The 20,979-nt window shown below is 44.5% G+C and overlaps 1 protein-coding gene across 1 annotated transcript in view; it reads right to left on the bottom strand.

Annotated features, from left to right (window-relative positions):
• celsr1a (cadherin EGF LAG seven-pass G-type receptor 1a) overlaps window positions 1–20,979 on the bottom strand; it is a 126,995-nt gene that overhangs the window by 38,208 nt on the left and 67,808 nt on the right. Inside the window, 1 exon segment of the mRNA XM_031797701.1 lies at window positions 18,288–18,376. Coding sequence (XP_031653561.1) covers window positions 18,288–18,376 — 89 coding nt within the window.

Here is a 20,979-nt window from a genome sequence, read left to right as displayed (position 1 = left end):
CAGTGATAGACGGAGAGAGAGAGAGCGAGAGAGAGAGAGAGAGGTAGGAAGTACAGAGGGTGAAAGCATTGAGCTTTTAAGTAGAGGTAGCAGGCTCAGCGGGCGGCGGGCGTTTCTTGCGGTTGAGCCAACTTCTCTTGGTACCGCGTACAGCTCAGTACCACGCAATACCCTGGTCTGCACACACACTGGGTCAACCTGTGGAGAGTCATAACTCTGGCTGGCCAGGCCTGATTTAAGAGCTGGCTGGCTATGCCCTGAACGCACCAGTAGAACTCTACTCGTTTGATTTACTAGAAGAGCTGGAATAGAGAGCTAAGCACCACGGCTCTCTGTTCTAATCTCTTTATCAAGAGAGCAGAGAGAGGGAAAGTAGTAGCAAGTACACCGTTACTGCCAAATGTGCACATATACACACGAACGCAAGCAAGCACGCATTCACACACACACACACACACACACACACAGAAATAATGACTTCCTTGCATTGCCACATAACCATGAGAAAAGATCGATATTCGATAAGAAACAGTTGCCAGAGTTAGATGCCGGTCATTCCTCCATGTCTCAACATCAAGGAAGGTCTGTGCTAAGTGAATGAGTGTAAGTGAACGAGAGAAAGTGTGAATGGATAACGAACATAAACCTGTTGGCTGTGTAGGTGAAGTGTCTGCTGAATGACCATAGACGTCTAGTGGATGTTGTAGTGGATGTAGCCAGCTCCCCATTGGCAGGCCAGGCCAGCAGATCAATGGTTCTCAGGGTGAAGTGTCAATGGTCTACAGTATTGGCCTCCTAAGCAGACACTCACACGCTCTGGTTATGTCCCAAATGGCACCCTATTTCAAGAACTACTTTCAGCCAATGTAGGACTCTGGTTAAAAGTAGTGCAGGGCACTACATAGGGAATAGTGTGCCACTTGGGATGCAAGTCTCTCACTGTCACAACGCAATAACTCTCATGCTTAGCAGAAGACCTTCTCACACTCTCCGTGTAAGCCTAGTGACATTGTATGATTTAACCAGACGAGGGGTGAAGCCACTCCCTTGGCACGCAGAGAGGCACATCAATAGTGACGCACACACACACACAGTCACTCACTGAAACCCCACTCTAGACTTGGCTTGGCACACCAGGCCTCTCTGTATGCATTGGCAGCAACACACACTCAGCGGCAGTGGATTTAAAAAGTGTTGAATGTGTGTGTTTATGACCAGAGGGCCCGGGAGGGCTGTGTTTGGGCAGGTACAATACGATATCCTCTTTACAGTTACCTTCAGAACAGAAACACAAATACATAATTGAGGTGCATCCGGTTTTCATTCTTGAGATGTTTCTACGACTTGACTGGAGTCCACCTGGGGTAAATTCAATTGATTGGACATGATTTGGAAAGGCACACACCTCTCTATATAAGGTCCCACAGTTGACAGTGCATGTCAGAGAAGAAACCAAGCCACGAGGTCGAAGGAATTGTCCACAGAGCTCCGAGACAGGATGGTGTCGAGGCACAGATCTGGGGAAGGGTACCAACAAATGTCTGCAGCATTGAAGGTCCCCAAGAACACAGTGGCCTCCATCATTCTTAAATAGAAGAAGTTTGGAACCACCAAGACTCTTCCTAGAGATGGCCGCCCGGCCAAACTGAGCAATCAGGGGAGAAAGGCCTTGGTCAGGGAGGTGACCAAGAACCCATTGGTCACTCTGACAGAGCTCCAGTGTTCCTCTGTGGAGATGGGAGAACCTTCCAGACGGACAATTATCTCTGCAGCACTCCACCAAGCAGGCCTTTATGGTACAGTGGCCAGACAGAAGCCACTCCTCATTAAAAGTCATGACAGCCCGCTTGGAGTTTGCCAAATTGCACCTAAAGGACCCTCGGACCATGAGAAACAAGATTCTCTGTTCTGATGAAACCAGGACTGAACTCTTTGGCCTGAATGCCAAGCATCACGTCTGGAGGAAACTAGGCACAACTCACCCCCTTGCCAATACCATCCCTACGGTGAAGCACGGTAGTGGCAGCATTATGCTGTGGGGATGTTTTTCAGCGGCAGGGACTGGGAGACAAGTCAGGATCGAGGGAAAGATTAACAGAGAAAAGTACAGAGAGATCCTTGATGAAAACCTGCTCCAGAGTGCTCAGGACCTCAGACTGGGGTAAAGGTTCACCTTCCAACAGGACAACGACCCTAAGCACATAGCCAAGACAACGCAGGAGTGGCTTTGGGAGAAGTCTCAATGTCCTTGAGTGGCCCAGACAGAGCCTGGAACCCGATCAAACATCTCTGGAGAGACCTGAAAACAGCTGTGCAGCGACGCTCCCCATTCAACCTGACAGGGCTTGAGAGCATCTGCAGAGAAGAATGGGAGAAACTTCCCAAATACAGGTGTTACAAGCTTGTAGCATCATACCCAGGAAGACTCGAGACTGTAATCGCTGTCAAAGGGTCTTCAACAAAGTACTGAGTAAAGGGTCTGAATACCTACATAAATGTGATATTTCAGTTTTTTATAAATGAGCGAACATAGATATTTTTTAGTAGGCATTACGGCCACACAAGGGGGATGCCACATGGAAATTCGTGACCTGGTGAGAATATTATTACGTGCCTGACAAATTGTGAATGAGAGACTGATGAAGTGTGTGCAACCTGCACAAGAAACAAAGCAGAACTCATGCCTTTCAAGAAATATCATTAGAGTCGCATCATGCAGCCTTAGAATGTATTCAAAATCAAGACATTATAGCCCAACGTTTGTATCACAACTAAAGATGAATAAATTACTCTAAATGAAGCATAAAAAAGGACCAGTTTCAGTTTTAACTGCTCAACACAGAATAGCTGCATGTTCACACTCCCTCTGAAATCGTTTGGAGAAAATGTCCTTTCAATTATATTCAGCTATGTTCCATAGTATCGCAATACTATAAAATAATGCCACGGAATTCTAATCAAATCTTGTCTTCTAAATTAATTTGTGTAGCCCACAGCCATATGGCATAGCCAGATCAGGACCTAACATAAGGACAACTCAGAATACCCTATTCTGTTCTTCTGAAATAAGCTAAATTTTCAATAAATCATAGATTTATTACAATTGTGTTGGCTATATTACATGGATTTAGTAGAATTTAAAAAAAAAAAAAGATGTTGCAAAGTTCTGCATCAGTGGCTTATAGGCGATGCGTGGAAACCAGGAGATGCTAAATGTATTTATGTTAATTAACGGTGGCAATTACTGTGAGACCAGCAGTTCTTTGCTTGAGAATCACCGACTGACAAAATGTCATGACTACCACATCCCTACCCAGTACGTTATATAATTAAGCAATAAGGCCCGAGGAGGTATGGTATATGGCCAATATACCACGGCTAAGGGTTGTTCTTACACAACACGGAGTGCCTGGATACAGCCGTCAACCGTGGTATATTGGCCATATACCACAAACCCCCGAGATGCATTATTGCGTTTATAAGCTGGTTACCAACATAACTAGGGCAGTAAATATGTAATTTTGCATCATATCAGGGATTTGTCTGCCATTGACATTAGGGATGTACTGATATGACATTTTTGGCCGATACTGTTATTAAAAATGTTAGCGGCATTTTAAGCATTCTAGTAGAGTTAAATAGTTCACACACACACACACACACACAAAATGTATATTGTTGGCATTTACGAATGTCCCCATTACCAGTAAAACATAATCAAAACCTATTTATTTCACTTATTTGCTGTGCTATTTCATTGTTAATTTGTTCAGTCAAGTTTCAGCTCTGTCTGTCCGTGGCCTCTCTTCCTCTGCGCTCACTGTCACTGTGTCCATTTCCATCTTGTCCAGCTGTGTCTATAACATTTCACGTAAACCCTGTTTCTTCTCTGCATGGACGTAGCGGAACTTGTACCTAGCATCAAGCATCGAGCATGGTGGAGACACAGTAAAGAGGCTCAAAGAGGATGCCACTGAATCGCTTGTTCACAGCCTCTTCTAGAGTACTTTTCCAAGTTAACCCCACGGTCTGTGTGGGCAGTTTTTTTGAGCAGGCGCTTCAATGCCATGACAGAGTGTATCACGTCTGCTGCAGACGCAGTTGATGAGCTTATTTCTCCAGTCAGTTGTTCGAATGGCGCTAGGAGTGTGTTCATGTTTCCACGTTGCAAACATGTTCTCAAATGCCATTGAAATGGCAGCAGCGGTATGAGAACCAGCACATTCTTGAGCAACGCAATACGGCTTTCCTCAGTACGAAATCCTCGTCGATCCACAGGGCTGTCAGACTCAGCATGCTCATGGGGCTGACATCGCTGGTGCAAATGTCAGTTGTTTTAAGCAAATAGCAGTGACGCCCATAGCAAGTAGCTCATGGATGTGAGTTGTAACAATACGGTAGGGCAACTTCTGAAAAATAGCACCTACTTGGTAGTGTGTACCGGGGCTCGAGGTGCTCGCAGCCGGCGAAAGCCAACATCATCCACGACAGAGAACGCTTAATTGTCAAGGGCAATGAATTCTACTTTCTTGGCGTTAATGGATTTGGCCTTTGAGTTGTCTCTCTGAAATGTTCTTACTCTTTCAGATGACTGCTGGACTTGTTGACTGCTCGATCCACACAGCAGACATTGTGGGCTAGGTTAGGAGTGATATATTGTTAGTGGCGTTATTATGTCATTTAACTAAGATATACAGGTATGCACGTCAGCTTTGACATCAGTTGTGCACATCAGCGTTAAACTAGGCATTGGGCTGATGTTGGCATTTTTAGCTAATTTTGTCCGATTCCGATATCCTTACCGATATATCGTGCACCCCCCCCCCCCCCAAAAAAAATATCTAATAATAATAATAAAAGCATTTTTAAAATTCAACCACGCCGACAGGGGGGCCGATCACGTATGGTGAAATCAGAGGTGATATATGTATTGCAGCAGGTTATAGACATTATGCAGGTATGCAATTTATAATGAGAACACGCCTCTGTCTCTGTCTCAGTGCCAATCTACCCCGGGACCTGGCAGGTGCCTACCTGTACCTGGGTGCCCCCTAGGGTCCCATGGTAACCTCAGACATCCCTCTTTCCTGTCTAGTAACCTTAAAGGGGCAATCTTCTGTTCAAACAATAACAACGCTGATGGTAAATAGCTGAGGGTTGGGGCTGGAGAAATGTTACCAATCTCGAATGCAGATTGACCCTTTAAATGCCTACGATGGTTTTTCACCTCTGAACCACTTTGTTGAGTTAGCCAATGTGAGTGGTGGTGACAGCAGGCTACTGTATTACCACAGCAGACGTTCTTCAACAGAAGCTAGTAGTTAGTAAAACCACACAGAGTGGAGGATATGTGTGACTCAGTCGTTCGTTGTGTTCCCCTATGTCCTCAGCCATGCAGGGCTGGTAATGCAGCTGTTTTATCACCAGATTGTGTATATTGCATGGTATGTTCTAGAGAGAGCGAGAGAGAGAAACTGATGCAGGTCCAGATGTGGTATATGGGGGTCTGCAGCAGCTGTGCTCTAAACTCACACACACTGAAATCCCACTAAATACTCGGAGGTCCAGGATAGGGGTCCGATATGAGCTGGGGATAAAATGACCATTTAACGCACACACACACTTCCCCAATACAGCTCCAAGAAATACAGTAGACATTTGACTAACTCCTGTATGAAATAATGTTGCCCTTTGTATGGAATGGGGCTTTCAATGTAGGCCTGGGCCCTATGCAGCTTCAACAGAGTTTCTGATCCCCTGACTAAGAGTGGACTTTGGCTCATAGACAGGTCTCTCTCTCTCTGTGTCTCTCTCTCTGTGTGTCTCTCTCTCTCTGTGTCTCTCTCTCTCTCTCTCTCTCTCTCTCTCTCTCTCTCTCTCTCTCTCTCTCTCTCTCTCTCTCTCTCTCTCTCTCTCTCTCTCTCTCTCTCTCTCTGGTGTTGACAATTCTGCCGTTCATCTCCTAGCTCGTCTCTGGGGACGATAGCCTAGCTGGTGCCATTGCAAAGCACCTGATCCATACGGCAACCAACAAAGAGGAAAAGGTCAGAAAACACAAGCAACACAGACAGACAGACAGGCAAGCAGACAGGCAGAATGAGAGAGAGACAGACAGACAGACAGAGAGACAGGTAGACATACAGACAGGCAGACAGACAGGCAGAGAGGCAGACAGACAAGCAGGCAGACAGAGAGACAGGTAGACATACAGGCAGACAGACAGACAGACAGACAGACAGACAGACAGACAGACAGATAGGCAGACAGACAGACAGGCAGACAGAGAGACAGGTAGACATACAGGCAGACAGGCAGACAGACAGACAGACAGATGCACACACACACACCAACGTACAAATGGATGTGTACACACATCTCTTCTCGCCGCCTCCGAGTGTGTGAACCAAATAACTCTCTCGCTCTGTGTACTTGTTTTCAGCTCTAAAGTCAGCACAGGCAAACACTCCATGTTATGGCCTTTATAGTTTTTATATATTCTAGTCATTTAGCAGTTAGTGCATTGATCTTGAAATAGCTAGGTGTGACAATCACATAGGTCAGTATATTTCCCTCAAAGTAGCTTTCAGCAAAGTCAGTGGTAGTAGGGGGGAAAAAGTCAAGTGTGAGTGTTAGTTAACAAAATGCTAAGTTTCTATGTGTTTTACCACTCAGTCTGCCTTGCAGCACAGTAGGTAGGGTATAAGGTTACTGACTGAGGCCTTACAGAGCCTTACAGAGCTGACAACACAGGAAACACTGCAGTAACTACCCCAAAACAGCCCTAGGACTGAACACTGATTAACTAACATTATCTTTTCATCCTATTACACCACTCTACCTGTCTGTCTGTCTGTCTGTCTGACAAGCACATGACAACTTTACTACCCGGGGGGGAGGCTAAGGCCAGTGGTGGATGCATCAGATTACAAACAAAAGAGAAAAAACAACTCAGAAAATAAAATCCATCCACTTTATGAGGACTTGTCATACAGCTAATGTCATAACTGGGATCCTTCCAGGAGTATACTTTGAGTCACAAGGCAGTGCTAGAGCCGTGGAGTGGGAGGGTGCGTGTGATGTCGAGTGTGTGTGTGTGTGTATATCAGTCTACCTTCGCTGTGTCACAAAAACGCTCAAAGACAACGGGGAATGAGGAAACCCTGGACTTTAGATTGGACGGGAACCTCTTCAACAATCAGGAGGCTCCAAGCCGCCACAGAGCTCCAATCTCAACGGGGTACGCCGATGATGGCGCTCCTGTGGCCCCGGGGGTTTTACAAGCCATACAGCGGCATACAGAGCATACAGCGGCATGGGGCTGTCGGTTAAACGTGGCAAAAACGGTGGTCATCTGATCCTCTGACTGAAACACCCGCATTCTTTATCTCAGACTCATCGCTTGTCATTGTAGCACACTTGAAATATTCTGGAAGCGTCCTCTCAGAAGACTGCAACATCCACCAGGACACACAGAATCGGGTCAAACGGGCCTCATCCTCCTTTGGACGGCGAAGGAAGAGGGTTTTTTAACAACAGGAACCTACACACCAAAGTGGCAGTCTACCAGGCAGTGTGTGTATCTACACTCTTTTATGGATGTGAAACATGGACCGTCTACAGCCGACACTTAAAACAACTGGAGTCCTTTCACATAAAATGCCGCCAATGCATTTTGGAAAAGGTTTCCTGGCAGGACCGTGTTCCTCGCTCAGAGAACCAACTGCAGGAGCATCGAGGCGTCCATCACACCCTGCCAGCTTAGACGGCTCGGGCCATGCCATCGACAGAACAGACATGTGACCAGGCCTGCCCCAGAATCAACGGGACAGGCCTGTGTGTGCTCTGTCTGTGGCAGAGAGTGTGCGTCCCGCATCGGATGAGACAGTCCTCAGCAAACCCACAAGCAGCAGTGGAAGTCATCATGGGATACGATGGACTACCTCAAGTGTGTGAGTCAGGCCCGCGCTGCAGGAAGTTGCTAGCGGAGGAGAGGAAAGGGTGAGCGGGGGTGTTTTCATAATGAAGGAAGTCGGGAGTCGAAGGCTCTGACAAGACTTGGGTTTCACTGAGGAAACGCAATCGCTTCTCCCTCGCCCTCTCTTTCTCTCTCTCATTCCCAATTCCAGAATTTTTGGAAAAGCTGCAACTCCTGCCATCCTTTGCTTTGTGTGCTCCTACAGAAGGAGGGGAAAGGCAAATGCTTAATGAGTGTGTGTGCGTATGTTTGGTCTGGTGTGTATGTGTGCCTGTGGTGTGTGGGTTAGGGCGTCCGTCTAGCTGTAACGTCCCAATGTGTTCTTAGACCATTACTTCACCTACCCTCTGGCACTGTAAACCTAGACCTGTCAATTATTCATACACGCATGCATGCGCACACACACACACACTCAAAACCACACACTAGAGCTGGGACGATAAAATGATTGACAGCGACCATACCAATCACTTATCGCAGGCATTTTGCTGATATTGTTCATTGTGATAAATAGCCTATAGTAGAAAAAGTTTGAAATGAAATAAGTTTGCCAATATGCGTGATTACTAATGGGACAACTAGTAGTTGTAGGTTAAAGGATACACACACACACACACACACACACACACACACACACACCCCTGAGGATATACAATGGGTAACAATGTTGCACTCTCTCCTACAGGACATGGGGCGGACGTTCAACCCTATATGTTACCCTGATGCCATCTCTATAACACACACACATATATCAATGCTCTGCTCTTTCTCTAGGCGATGCCAGATGGACGGCAATATTGTCCTCTGAATACCTTGAGCCGAACAATAGGAATAGGAAACCTTCAGATACGGAGTTTCTCTCTATCCCGCGAATCCCGTGACCCGTTATCGGAATCTGGAGCTAGTTGGAATATCTGTGAGATTATTATCTTACTACAAACTCCCCACTGTGGGTGTGAAAGGCTACTGCAAGACATGTTTTATTCAAGCCTAGGAGTACTGAAAGCATCAAACACCCATAAGAATGTCTGGCAGTGAATGCTGTAACACATAAACACAGCCTATGAGTAAGAGAAATGGACAGAGTGAGTAAAGGAGGGGAGTAAAAGACAGAGGCAGGTGCCAGGTGTTTACAGCACTAGTCGTAAATCTCTTCTTGTCGCCCTCCCTCTCATTCGCTCTCCCTCCCTAGTTCTCTTTCTCCTGACCACGTTCTCCCTCCTCACTCTCTAACATTGAGTCGTGCTACATGAGCTGCATGGAATCTCTGGCTCCCTCATTGGCAAACAGCAATTGGTCTGGAATAGGACACAGGGACCCCCACTCAGGCAAACCGGCAACCAAGCCCCCCCCCCCCATCATATGTTAGAACACAAACAAAAAATGTATGTCTTGTCTTATCATCAGGTGAATGGTAAGGAGAAGTAATCAACATTTTCAAATGAATAGCTTTGGTAGATCGTTTACGATTATTTTGACCTGCTGATATTAAAGACATGCTCTGGAACTTTGGCTTTGAACTTCAATGTGTAGTTCATACATGGATAATCAATGAGCAAAATTACTGTCTTACCTCAATTAGCAACGAAATACCTAGTTTGAGAACGACTGTTTATCTGAAAGCTGTGCTGCGCCATTTCCCCTACATTTTCCCCCACATGGGCCCAGACCCCAAGCAATTCGAGCAAGATGCACACATCGCAGAGTGAGAGAGCAATAACGAGGTGTACATACATGACGCAATACTCCATTCCCGGGTACCAAGCTTGACTTGTGAGAGCTACTTTCAGAACTACTGGCTAAAAAGTGTATTAGCCAGCCCTATTAGAGAAAATAATGTCAGCGGGTAACGTGATCCCTCTCTGCGTGTCAGGGCAATTCTGACTGGTGATTGGCTGAAATCGGGTGCGTGAAAACCCATGGTGCTCGGCGCACTTGCAAGATTCCCTGTAGGTGGTTGAGAGGCAGAGATGTTGACGAACACAAACGCGCAGGTTTAATGGGTGAGCATTGTGTTTTCAGCGAAGGAAAATGTAGCTACAGTAAAATGAATGAGAATCAAATGGAAACCTGAGGCAAGAAGTGAAGTAACTCTGTTAACGAATGAAGTCTGTAAAGACATGCAAACCTTTGAGACTCCTCGACAACATGTTGGATAACACACTGTGGACTAGAACCAAGCTAACCATAGAACCACCGCAAGACTAGACCACGACTAGAGCCAGACCAGAGACCAGACTAGAGCCCGACTAACCCCAAGACTAGTACTACCACCAGTACTTGCAGTACTAGAACTCACACCAGTACTAGAGCTAAGACACGAGAGGCCATGCTACTGTACCTCCTTGTGTGTCAGCTCCAGCCAGGCAGTATAAAGAGGGACCCCCAACACCCCACTGGACCCCAGCAGGTGCAGGCTGTCCTGGGTAGACCATGGGAGAGAGAGGGGTGTGTTAGATCCGTTAAGATCTGCAACTAGTGTGTGTGTGTGTGTGTGTGTGTGTGTGTGTGTGTGTGTGTGTGTGTGTGTGTGTGTGTGTGTGTGTGTGTGTGTACTAACTGCACCAACAGTACATCTTCTAGTCTAGTGTAAGCGTGTGTGGTCTGTAGGTGTGTGTTTGTCTGTGTCTGCATGACAATGTATGCAAGTTTGAGAGAAATTGTTTCTGCTCATTTAGATCTCAGTGACTGGATTATTCTGCATGGTCTCGGCTCGGCACAGATATAAATGGTCTCACTAAAAGTTCCTATACAACTCCAGGTATTACATCAGCCTCTACACTTCTAGAGAACCACAAATATTATCTCCCTACAAAACCAATGGCAGGTATGACTCCCATTTTAAAATATACAGTTTAGCTCACTCAGAGTTTATGATCATGAGTCCAGCTGTGATCACTCCCCTAAGAGATATAGATACTGGCTTTAACCTAGAAAACATACATATAACCCCATATAACCCCTCAGACATACATATAACCCCCCCCCCATAACGCCCACCCCAGAGTCCAGTGATCCGTTGGGGGATAAATCTCACTGTGAGTGCATGGATCATCCCCACTACCACACTTTCCCTCTGTCATCTCTCTGCACTGTTTGCATAGAAAAGATACGAGACACACAGAGAAACAGAGACATCACACTAGCTCCTCTGTTTGGTAGAACTAGCAGGGCTGAATGAACAAGAGAAAGCTGTTGGGAGGGTGAGTTGGCTGTCCAGTGAGGCTAGACCTGTTTGTTTAGCCTGGTCCCAGATCTGCTAATATAGTGTACAGCCAACTCGTATGGTCACTGCCGTGCTACTACTTGTGGTTCTAGGCCAGTGGTTCCCAACCAGGGGTACTATAACCCCTGCGGTACTTGGCCTATCCACAGGGGGTACTTGACAAGACTCATGAGCCCATAGGCCTACTGATAAAATGAGGGGGTACTTCAGGGGTACTCCTGGCAGAGCAAAATTTAGTTGGTGGTAAAATTCCATGTGACTGCTGAGTCACGGTAATCTCCTCTTATGCACTCTGGACATGGGTTGGTAGTACCTGACTGGCTAACGACCATCGGGTCTCTAATGGGCTGGTACTCAGGGCTCCATTGTCCCTCTAACCACTCTGACATCACATCAAGCACATCAAAATTGTGTCATGCTTTTAAAACTCACCTCACTGTGATTGATCAAACAAAGAAATTAAACAACAGGTTTAAACTGAGTGGAAAACATTGTTTTTTAAATACTTTTTACCCAATTGGTAGTTACAGTCTTGTTCCATCACTGCAACTCCCGTTGCATTAATAGGCTGACCCATGACCTTTTAGCGACAGAATATCTTACCACAGTGCGTTTCCATCTCGTCCGCCCTCTCCTTCACTTATATCCCGAGCGTGCAGAGAGAGAGGGGCTGTCAGTTAAATGAAATAGATGTTACTATCGATGTTCCCGAAAACAGACTTCACTAGGTTTCCCAAATGAAGCACTGGGTAACTTCAGGAACAGGGTTGAAGAGCCCATGGCATACAGGGTTTGGGCGGGTATATCACCTCTCACGTAGCGAGAGGATGCATGCTCCTCAAACAGTGGTTGATGGGTGGAGTGAAATAACAGGAGTAGCCTACCTGGCACGATGGGGAAAAAACAACTGGTGGGAATGGAGCCTCTATCTCCATTCACTATCACTACATCTCCCCCCCCGGTATGTGCGGCCTGCGGCAAGGAACAGAGCATAAGCTTTTTCTGCGACTTTCTCAAATCCTCAACAGCCCGAAGTGGCATCATGCAGAGCCCATATATGTGTTGATTTCTAAGACATTCTAAAGTTTGTATCATTCACAACTAAAGTTGCCAAATAACTCTAAATCTAGCATATAGGACCTGTTTCAAATGATCACGTTTAAGCTCAATATAGCCACTTCATATTTATTTTATTTTATTTGACCTTTATTTAACCAGGCAAGTCAGTTAAGAACACATTCTTATTTTCAATGACGGCCTGGGAACAGTGGGTTAACTGCCTGTTCAGGGGCAGAACGACAGATTTGTACCTTGTCAGCTCGGGGGTTTGAACTTGCAACCTTCCGGTTACTAGTCCAATGCTCTAACCACTAGGCTACACTGCCGCCCCATATGCGGACTCTCTCTCTGGAATGGGAAAAATATCCTTTCTATTATATTCAGCCACGTTCAGTTATATTCTTCTTACTATAAATCATATAATATAAAATAATGGCACGGGACTTGTCTACTAAATGAACACGGCTACAGCCTACAGCATGGATGAATAAAGCCTTGTATCTATAAAGGCCATGTTATTACCATCTCCTTCAGTCAAAGTATGAGTTTTAGATGAGGGCTTCGATGCAGCAGTGTGATTAGGGCAAGCTATTAGAGCTAGCTAGGCCTGTCTGTGTCTGGGAATGTGGCTAATAGAGCATGTTATACTGCAAAATGTAAATAACATCATGTCCTCTAGACTACTCCGTCCAGACCACAACGATTAACAAGTCTGACACTAGGCCCAGACATAGACCCCTTTACAAATAAACACAGACATACACACACTTGTTGACCTCTTGTCCTTAATGAACATTCATTATTCAACATAGTGCCTAAAGTCATCCATCATAAGACAAAGCCTGCCTGCCTGCCGCTGCTTTATCCAGTGGTCTACAACAGAAAAGAGAAGAACAGAAATACACCACAGTGATCCAACATACTTCCTCCCCAGACAATCATCCTTCTGAGAGATGACGTGACGTCACTTCCTGCTTCATTATCATCAAAACCTGAACAGTCCAAGAATATCCCTTTCTCTCTGTGTGTTTCCTTTTTAGCTCTGAGTGTGTGTGTGTGTGTGTGTGTGTGTGTGTGTGTGTGTGTGTGTGTGTGTGTGTGTGTCTCTTGTGCCAACTCCTCTTGCTGTCCTTGAGACGTCGCTACTCCACATCCAAAATAAATTGGGAATTTCTAAAATGTCTTCTATTGTGTGAAATCTTCAATAGGGAGGCCACCCCCGCCCTGCATGAGTCTAAGCACCACACACACCACCGTAAATCACCAAGCACAATGCAAGTGTGTCTGTTACCATGGTGGCCCAATGCCCCTCATAGCCCATCCCCTTGCGGCCTCTGACCTATGGTTTGAGGAGAAAGGGGAGCAGACTGTTAGGGGCTGTTTGGGGTGACTGGGCCCCTCCACTCTGATATGGACAACCCTTAATCTAACCGGTGCCTTGAGAAGCCTCGAGTAGGCCATAAAAATATCCTAGGCTGAGTCCCAAATGGCACCGCATTCCCAGCAAAGTGCACTACGTTTGACCAGAGCTCTGTGTATGGAATAGGATGTCACGGTGGAACGCAGACATTGGGAATCCCTTTATGAGTCCCTCCAAGGCTCTGAAGTAGAAAGTGATAGGTCTTCTGAGCTTAGTCTGGCTTTAGATGAAGGCCTGGATCCTATCTGGACTGTCAGGACCAGGTTTGGCTGTTCTCAATGTGACTGGGGTGAGGTATAACATAAAGGTGACAGCGTGCCTGGCTGCAGTAGCCTCTTCCTGGACAGCAAGGTTATTATAGTGTTTTTATATTCGTTTTTATTTCCATTCAGATTCTCTTTTTTATTGAGTTTTAGTTGTATTAAAATATTTAGATGTATTGTTTAAATGTAGTTTTAGGAGTAGAAAGCATGCTAGGCGAGGCTAGTTCTTAGTGATTTATTTGTGCCACTTCTTGCAATTGGGGCAGTAATACATAGGGTGATTTGCTAGGTCATAGGTTAGGTTAGGATGAATTATTAGGTCAATCTCAACGTGACTTGGATTTATTAAAAGGAATGGCCAGAGACTGGTGCAAAATAGATGTTGGAAGGAAAATGTATTTTGCGTAGGTTTACAACAATCCAGCGCTTTTTAACTTTAGTAGTACATGTAAGAAGAATCAAGTGATCAAAGATTGTGTATACACTGACAAGATACTGGACTGACCGCTCTAACAATGGGAATAATATCGGCAAAGGCATGAGGAGGTTGGATCAGGTGGCGACATTCTAGCCAATGAGAGAGCAGATAAGCACATGCCGGAATACCATGTGCGCCCACTTATATCAAAGCAACCTAAACATTAGTGCTATTTGATCGAATAAGCCTCGCGTAGCAAATGAGCAATTACATATTGTGTTGATTCGACCCTCTCTCATTGACCTCCAAACTAAAAAAGGAGGAGATCTGCATGGAGGAATGGGCCAAAATACCAGCAACAGTGTGTGAAAACCTTGTGAAGACTTACAGAAAACGTTTGACCTCTGTCATGGCCAACAAAGGGTATATAACAAAGTATTGAGATAAACTTTTGTTATGACCAAATACTTATTTTCCACCATAATTTGCAAATAAATTCATTAAAAAATCCTACAATGTGATTTTCTGGATTTGTTTTTCTCATTTTGTCTGTCATAATTGAAGTGTAACTATGATGAAAATTACAGGCCTCTCATCCTTTTAAGTGGGAGAACTTGCACAATTGGTGGCCGACTAAATACTTTTTTGCCCCACTGTATGTGTGTGTGTGTGTGTGTGTGTGTGTGTGTGTGTGTGTGTGTGTGTGTGTGTGTGTGTGTGCTAGAGGCTTTTCCACCCAACATGCATACATAAAAGGAATGTAAACGTAGACCGGTTCTGAATGAACCCGAGAACAGTTAGACCTGTTTCAAATAGGCCTGTGGAAAAACAGACCCAAACATACCTCTCATATCCGAGAGTAGAAAGAGAGAGAGAAGCAGCCAGCTCCATCAATAAATGAGAGATATTGGCCAAATGATAAACACATTTTTTATTTTACTTTTCGCCCTTTCCTGACCAATTTCGTGATACAGTCTTGTCCCATCGCTACAACTCCCGTATGGACTCGGGAGAGGCGAAGGCGTCCTCCAAAACACGACCCTGCTAAGCCGCACTGCATCTTGACACACTGCTCGCTTAACCCAGAAGCCAGCCGCACCAATGTGCCGGAGGAAACACGGTCCAGCTGGTGACCGGGTCAGCTTGCAGTCGCCCAACCCGCCACAAGGAGTCGCTAGAGCGTGATGGGACAAAGAAATCCCGGCCAGCCAAACTCTCCCCTAACCCAGACGACGCTGCGCCAATATGGCGTTGCCTCATGGGTCTCCCACTCACTGCCGAATATGACACAACCCGGGTCTGTATTGATGCCTCGCGCACTGTGGTACAGCACCTTAGACCTCTGCGCCACTCGGGAGGCCCACCAAATGATCAACTTACGTGTCCTTAAAAACTGCCTTTAACAAACAAAACAAAAAAACAACTAGGTGTGTTTCGATATGTAGCATATTCAAAGCTTTAAAGCCTATTATTATTGATTTTTACTCTACAAAAACAAATAATTGTCCACCTTACGCTGTTGGAGATGAACCGGTTGGAGATTTGAGCGATAAATGCGTCAGGGCATTGCATGAATAAAGGCCTAGGCGTCAACTGTATGATATTAATATAAAATATATATATATTTATATATAGAGAAGCTTAAGCCTAGCCCTAGAGAGATGTAGAAAAAGACATATGTCGGCACAATGTTCCCAACACAGACATGTATTTCTTTATACTTGTCAGATAGACTACTACTGCTATAAAGAAATAGGAAGCTAATTTGTACATTTTCAATGGGAGTATTTTTTTTATAAAGACAAGCATTATATTGTTAGATTAAAGGCGTAACTCTGGTAGGTCTAAAACATTCTTTGTCAACTTCAACTTGTTGGAGTGCTGGTGTGTGTAATAATAACCATAACCTACCACAACCAAAAATGTACAAACATGACTTCACTTTATTAGGGTAATATCAAAAGTAAGTTGACATTGTTTATAGGGGAAATACGAACAGGTTATTATGTTTCATAATTCAATTCAGATTTGCATCTCGCCCTCTTCGGTTTGAACTTCTCACGGTTTGACTGAGAGTAGCCCTACCGGTAATTCCATTATATTGCGGCAAACACAACATTACAGCTGGAACTTCATTTAGCCAACAAAAATGTCTCGACAAAAATGTCTCGACAAAAATGTCTCGACAAAAATGTCTCGACAAAAATGAAACAAAACGCTTATTGCAAACACTATTTAAAGAACTGGTTTATATTCTTAAATAGGCCTAAAATAATAATAATAATAATGATATATAATCATATTAATGATAAAACTAATTATAATAAATACATAAATAAATAAAAGTTAGAAAATTGCTTCAAACCTGAATAGCGTGTTGCACACAGTCCATTAAGGCCATGCCAATGATCTTCTCATCTTTGTCCACTACAGTATTACAACTTGTCCCCGAGGACATTCTTCTTGTCTGAAAATGATTTTACTTCAATGGAAAAGGCCTTACACTGGCTCTCTCCTCAGCAGCAGGCGCACATGAGGCGAACAGCCTGAATCTGTTTCAGCTGGACATCCGCTGTGCGTTTTATTGAGTTGCAATTGGCTGACATATAACAAGCTTTCCCAGTTCTCATCACCTCACACACATTCAATTAACAGAGGACGTGTCCAATCGGGTCCAGTCTGTAATACATTTTTTGTTGCACATACCCGAGACCCATAGCAATGATATCAGACCTGAACCAGATCCAAGATAAAAGTCACAATTTAGGAACCGCTTGGGTCCAGGGTCGGATCTCGAAATTTTGGGTCTATTGGACCCGTGAAGACTTCTAGTGTGTGCACGTGTGTGTGTGTGTGTGTGTACTTGTGGGCTCGCTCATGCGTGTGTGTGTTAGCGCTCACCCATGTGTCTGTGTGAGCGATTGTGTTTGTTTTACGTTGCCGACAGAACACTAGTAGCATAGGTTCAGTCCTGGGAGAAACTAAACAAGCAAGAAAGAGGAGGGATTTGGTTTAGAAACAGGAAATCTGTCCAGACTGGCAATAGCATGGAGATTAATCTCCCCTGTTTCCATGGTACTTTACCCCCAATACAACACACAGAACAATAAGAACCAACACAGGTCTGAAACCTGCTAGGAGATCGGCCAATCACAATGCAGTATTTGACGTCTGCTACACCGGGTTAGGGAAGCCAGGAAAGTAGGAATCAGAGACAGGCAGGAAATAAAGAAACCCGTGTCTTTCGTGACAGAAATGGACGAGGCTATTCTGAAGCTTCAACACTTGGGACATGCCTTCCAGTTGACATGTGCTTTTCTGGAAACCGGTTGGGAAAGAGTCTAAATGTCGGCGCTAAGAAGCTCTCACATGTTCAGAGAAGCATAGTCTATAACATAGGGTTGAGGTAGGGAGTAGGCCTGTATGCAGAGATGGATAGAGCTGAGATGTTGTCTGTCTGCTGTTGTCGTTCAATAGGCCCGAGGCCATGGGAAGTTTGTGGAAAAATAACACCCAGCAATTGACTGCCATATAAGTCTAATATGCGATTACCTTTGGTGGTGAATTTGATCTGTGATATGAAATAATCCTCTTTAAGATTGGCTTATAGAAAGAGCGTGGGAAAACCACAGTTTCCCTCTGGTTTGAGCAGTTCGCATGTAATACAATTAAGATGAACTCTGACACACACATGGCTCATAAGATCTTTCTGATACAATCATGCTCTTTATGATATGGTACTTAAATGTGGTCCCACTTTATTTCAATAATCCAGAATAAAAGGTGGTCAACATATCAACAGACTATCAAACCAGGTTATCTGAGTAGGTGAGTAACTTGGACAGATAAGCAGATTTCTCCATCCATTACATTTGTGTCTTCAACATATGTTTACTGTTTCTAAACACGGTGTAGCCGTGCCTTACCTTGTTGTAGTAGTGCAGCTGGACAGAGTGCCACTGACCGTCACTGACCCCTCCGGGAACAAAGGGATGGACCACGGTCTTAGTCTCGCCTGGAGGAGGGGGGGAGAGTGGCGGGGAGAGAGGGACAGAGGGAGAGAGGAAAGATAGGAAAGACAAGAGCGGTGAAAAGAGGTTGTGGTTAAATACAATGCCATATTGTCTGTTGAATGTACGTAACCTTGTATGCCAGACATGTAGGCTCTACTTTAAAAGGAAGGATAAATGTCAGAGACTATATGCTTTACAACATGTACAGTGCCTTGCGAAAGTATTCGGCCCCCTTGAACTTTGCGACCTTTTGCCACATTTCAGGCTTCAAACATAAAGATATAAAACTGTATTTTTTTGTGAAGAATCAACAACAAGTGGGACACAATCATGAAGTGGAACGACATTTATTGGATATTTCTAACTTTTTTAACAAATCAAAAACTGAAAAATTGGGCGTGCAAAATAATTCAGCCCCTTTACTTTCAGTGCAGCAAACTCTCTCCAGAAGTTCAGTGAGGATCTCTGAATGATCCAATGTTGACCTAAATGACTAATGATGATAAATACAATCCACCTGTGTGTAATTAAGTCTCCGTATAAATGCACCTGCACTGTGATAGTCTCAGAGGTCCGTTAAAAGCGCAGAGAGCATCATGAAGAACAAGGAACACACCAGGCAGGTCCGAGATACTGTTGTGAAGAAGTTTAAAGCCGGATTTGGATACAAAAAGATTTCCCAAGCTTTAAACATCCCAAGGAGCACTGTGCAAGCGATAATATTGAAATGGAAGGAGTATCAGACCACTGCAAATCTACCAAGACCTGGCCGTCCCTCTAAACTTTCAGCTCATACAAGGAGAAGACTGATCAGAGATGCAGCCAAGAGGCCCATGATCACTCTGGATGAACTGCAGAGATCTACAGCTGAGGTGGGAGACTCTGTCCATAGGACAACAATCAGTCGTATATTGCACAAATCTGGCCTTTATGGAAGAGTGGCAAGAAGAAAGCCATTTCTTAAAGATATCCATAAAAAGTGTTGTTTAAAGTTTGCCACAAGCCACCTGGGAGACACACCAAACATGTGGAAGAAGGTGCTCTGGTCAGATGAAACCAAAATTGAACTTTTTGGCAACAATGCCAAACGTTATGTTTGGCGTAAAAGCAACACAGCTCATCCCCCTGAACACTCCATCCCCACTGTCAAACATGGTGGTGGCAGCATCATGGTTTGGGCCTGCTTTTCTTCAGCAGGGACAGGGAAGATGGTTAAAATTGATGGGAAGTTGGATGGAGCCAAATACAGGACCATTCTGGAAGAATGGAAAAGACCTGAGACTGGGACGGAGATTCTGGGGGTTGGGAGACACTGTGGCCCCATCCGACGATACCCCCGGACAGGGCCAAACAGGTAGGATATAACCCCACCCACTTTGCCAAAGCACAGCCCCCACACCACTAGAGGGATATCTTCAACCACCAATGATCCAAAACATAAAGCAAAATCTACAATGGAATGGTTCAAAAATAAACATATCCAGGTGTTAGAATGGCCAAGTCAAAGTCCAGACCTGAATCCAATTGAGAATCTGTGGAAAGAACTGAAAACTGCTGTTCACAAATGCTCTCCATCCAACCTCACTGAGCTCGAGCTGTTTTGCAAGGAGGAATGGGAAAAAATGTCAGTCTCTCGATGTGCAAAACTGATAGAGACATACCCCAAGCGACTTACAGCTGTAATCGCAGCAAAAGGTGGCGCTACAAAGTATTAACTTAAGGGGGCTGAATAATTTTGCATGCCCAATTTTTCAGTTTTTGATTTGTTAAAAAAGTTTGAAATATCCAATAAATGTCGTTCCACTTCATGATTGTGTCCCACTTGTTGTTGATTCTTCACAAAAAAATACAGTTTTATATCTTTATGTTTGAAGCCTGAAATGTGGCACAAGGTCGCAAAGTTCAAGGGGGCCGAATACTTTCGCAAGGCACTGTATGTCAGAGTTAAAACATCTATGTAAGGAAACCCATTTCTCTTACATGAAACTCCAACATGGAGAAATAAAAACACAGCCAGACTCACAAAGCCAGTCAGCTCACACAGTCATCATAAATCACACTCACTGTAAGAACACCAGGGTTTTCCAACCATATCAATGATTCTCGTTCACAATGTCTGCAGAGCAACAATCACACCAGATTTACACAGGGCTTTACTGACTGTTTACCAAGGGCAGGAGTCTCTCGGGAAGAATTTACCCACCAACTCAGTCAACAGTAACGCAACACTGTAGCTGTGTTACAGTCATTAGTCACGGTGTTTAGTGTGTCTTTATAAAAAAAAACTAAATTACTTCTGCAGTCCCACGTTGCCCTTTCTTGCTGAGTGTGTGGTATGAAATCCAGGGCTCTCTAGACATTGGCAGTGAGACACACTCAGTGCAGTGGATTCAACAACAAGAGCTGTGTTTGTTTGCGTGTATACAATTGAAGTCAGAGGTTTACATACACCTTAGCCAAATACATTTAATCTCAGTTTTTCACAATTCCTGACATTTAATTCTGGTGAAAATTCCGTCTTAGGTCAGTTACGACAACCACTGTATTTTAAGGATGTGAAATATCAGAATAATAGAAGGGAAAATTAATAATTCCAGCGTTGATT

The sequence above is a fragment of the Oncorhynchus kisutch genome, linkage group LG19, assembly GCF_002021735.2.
Source record: "Oncorhynchus kisutch isolate 150728-3 linkage group LG19, Okis_V2, whole genome shotgun sequence".
NCBI lineage: Eukaryota > Metazoa > Chordata > Actinopteri > Salmoniformes > Salmonidae > Oncorhynchus > Oncorhynchus kisutch.
The sequence above is the reverse complement of the archived record's forward strand: the minus strand, read 5'-3'. Positions and strand labels throughout refer to the sequence as shown.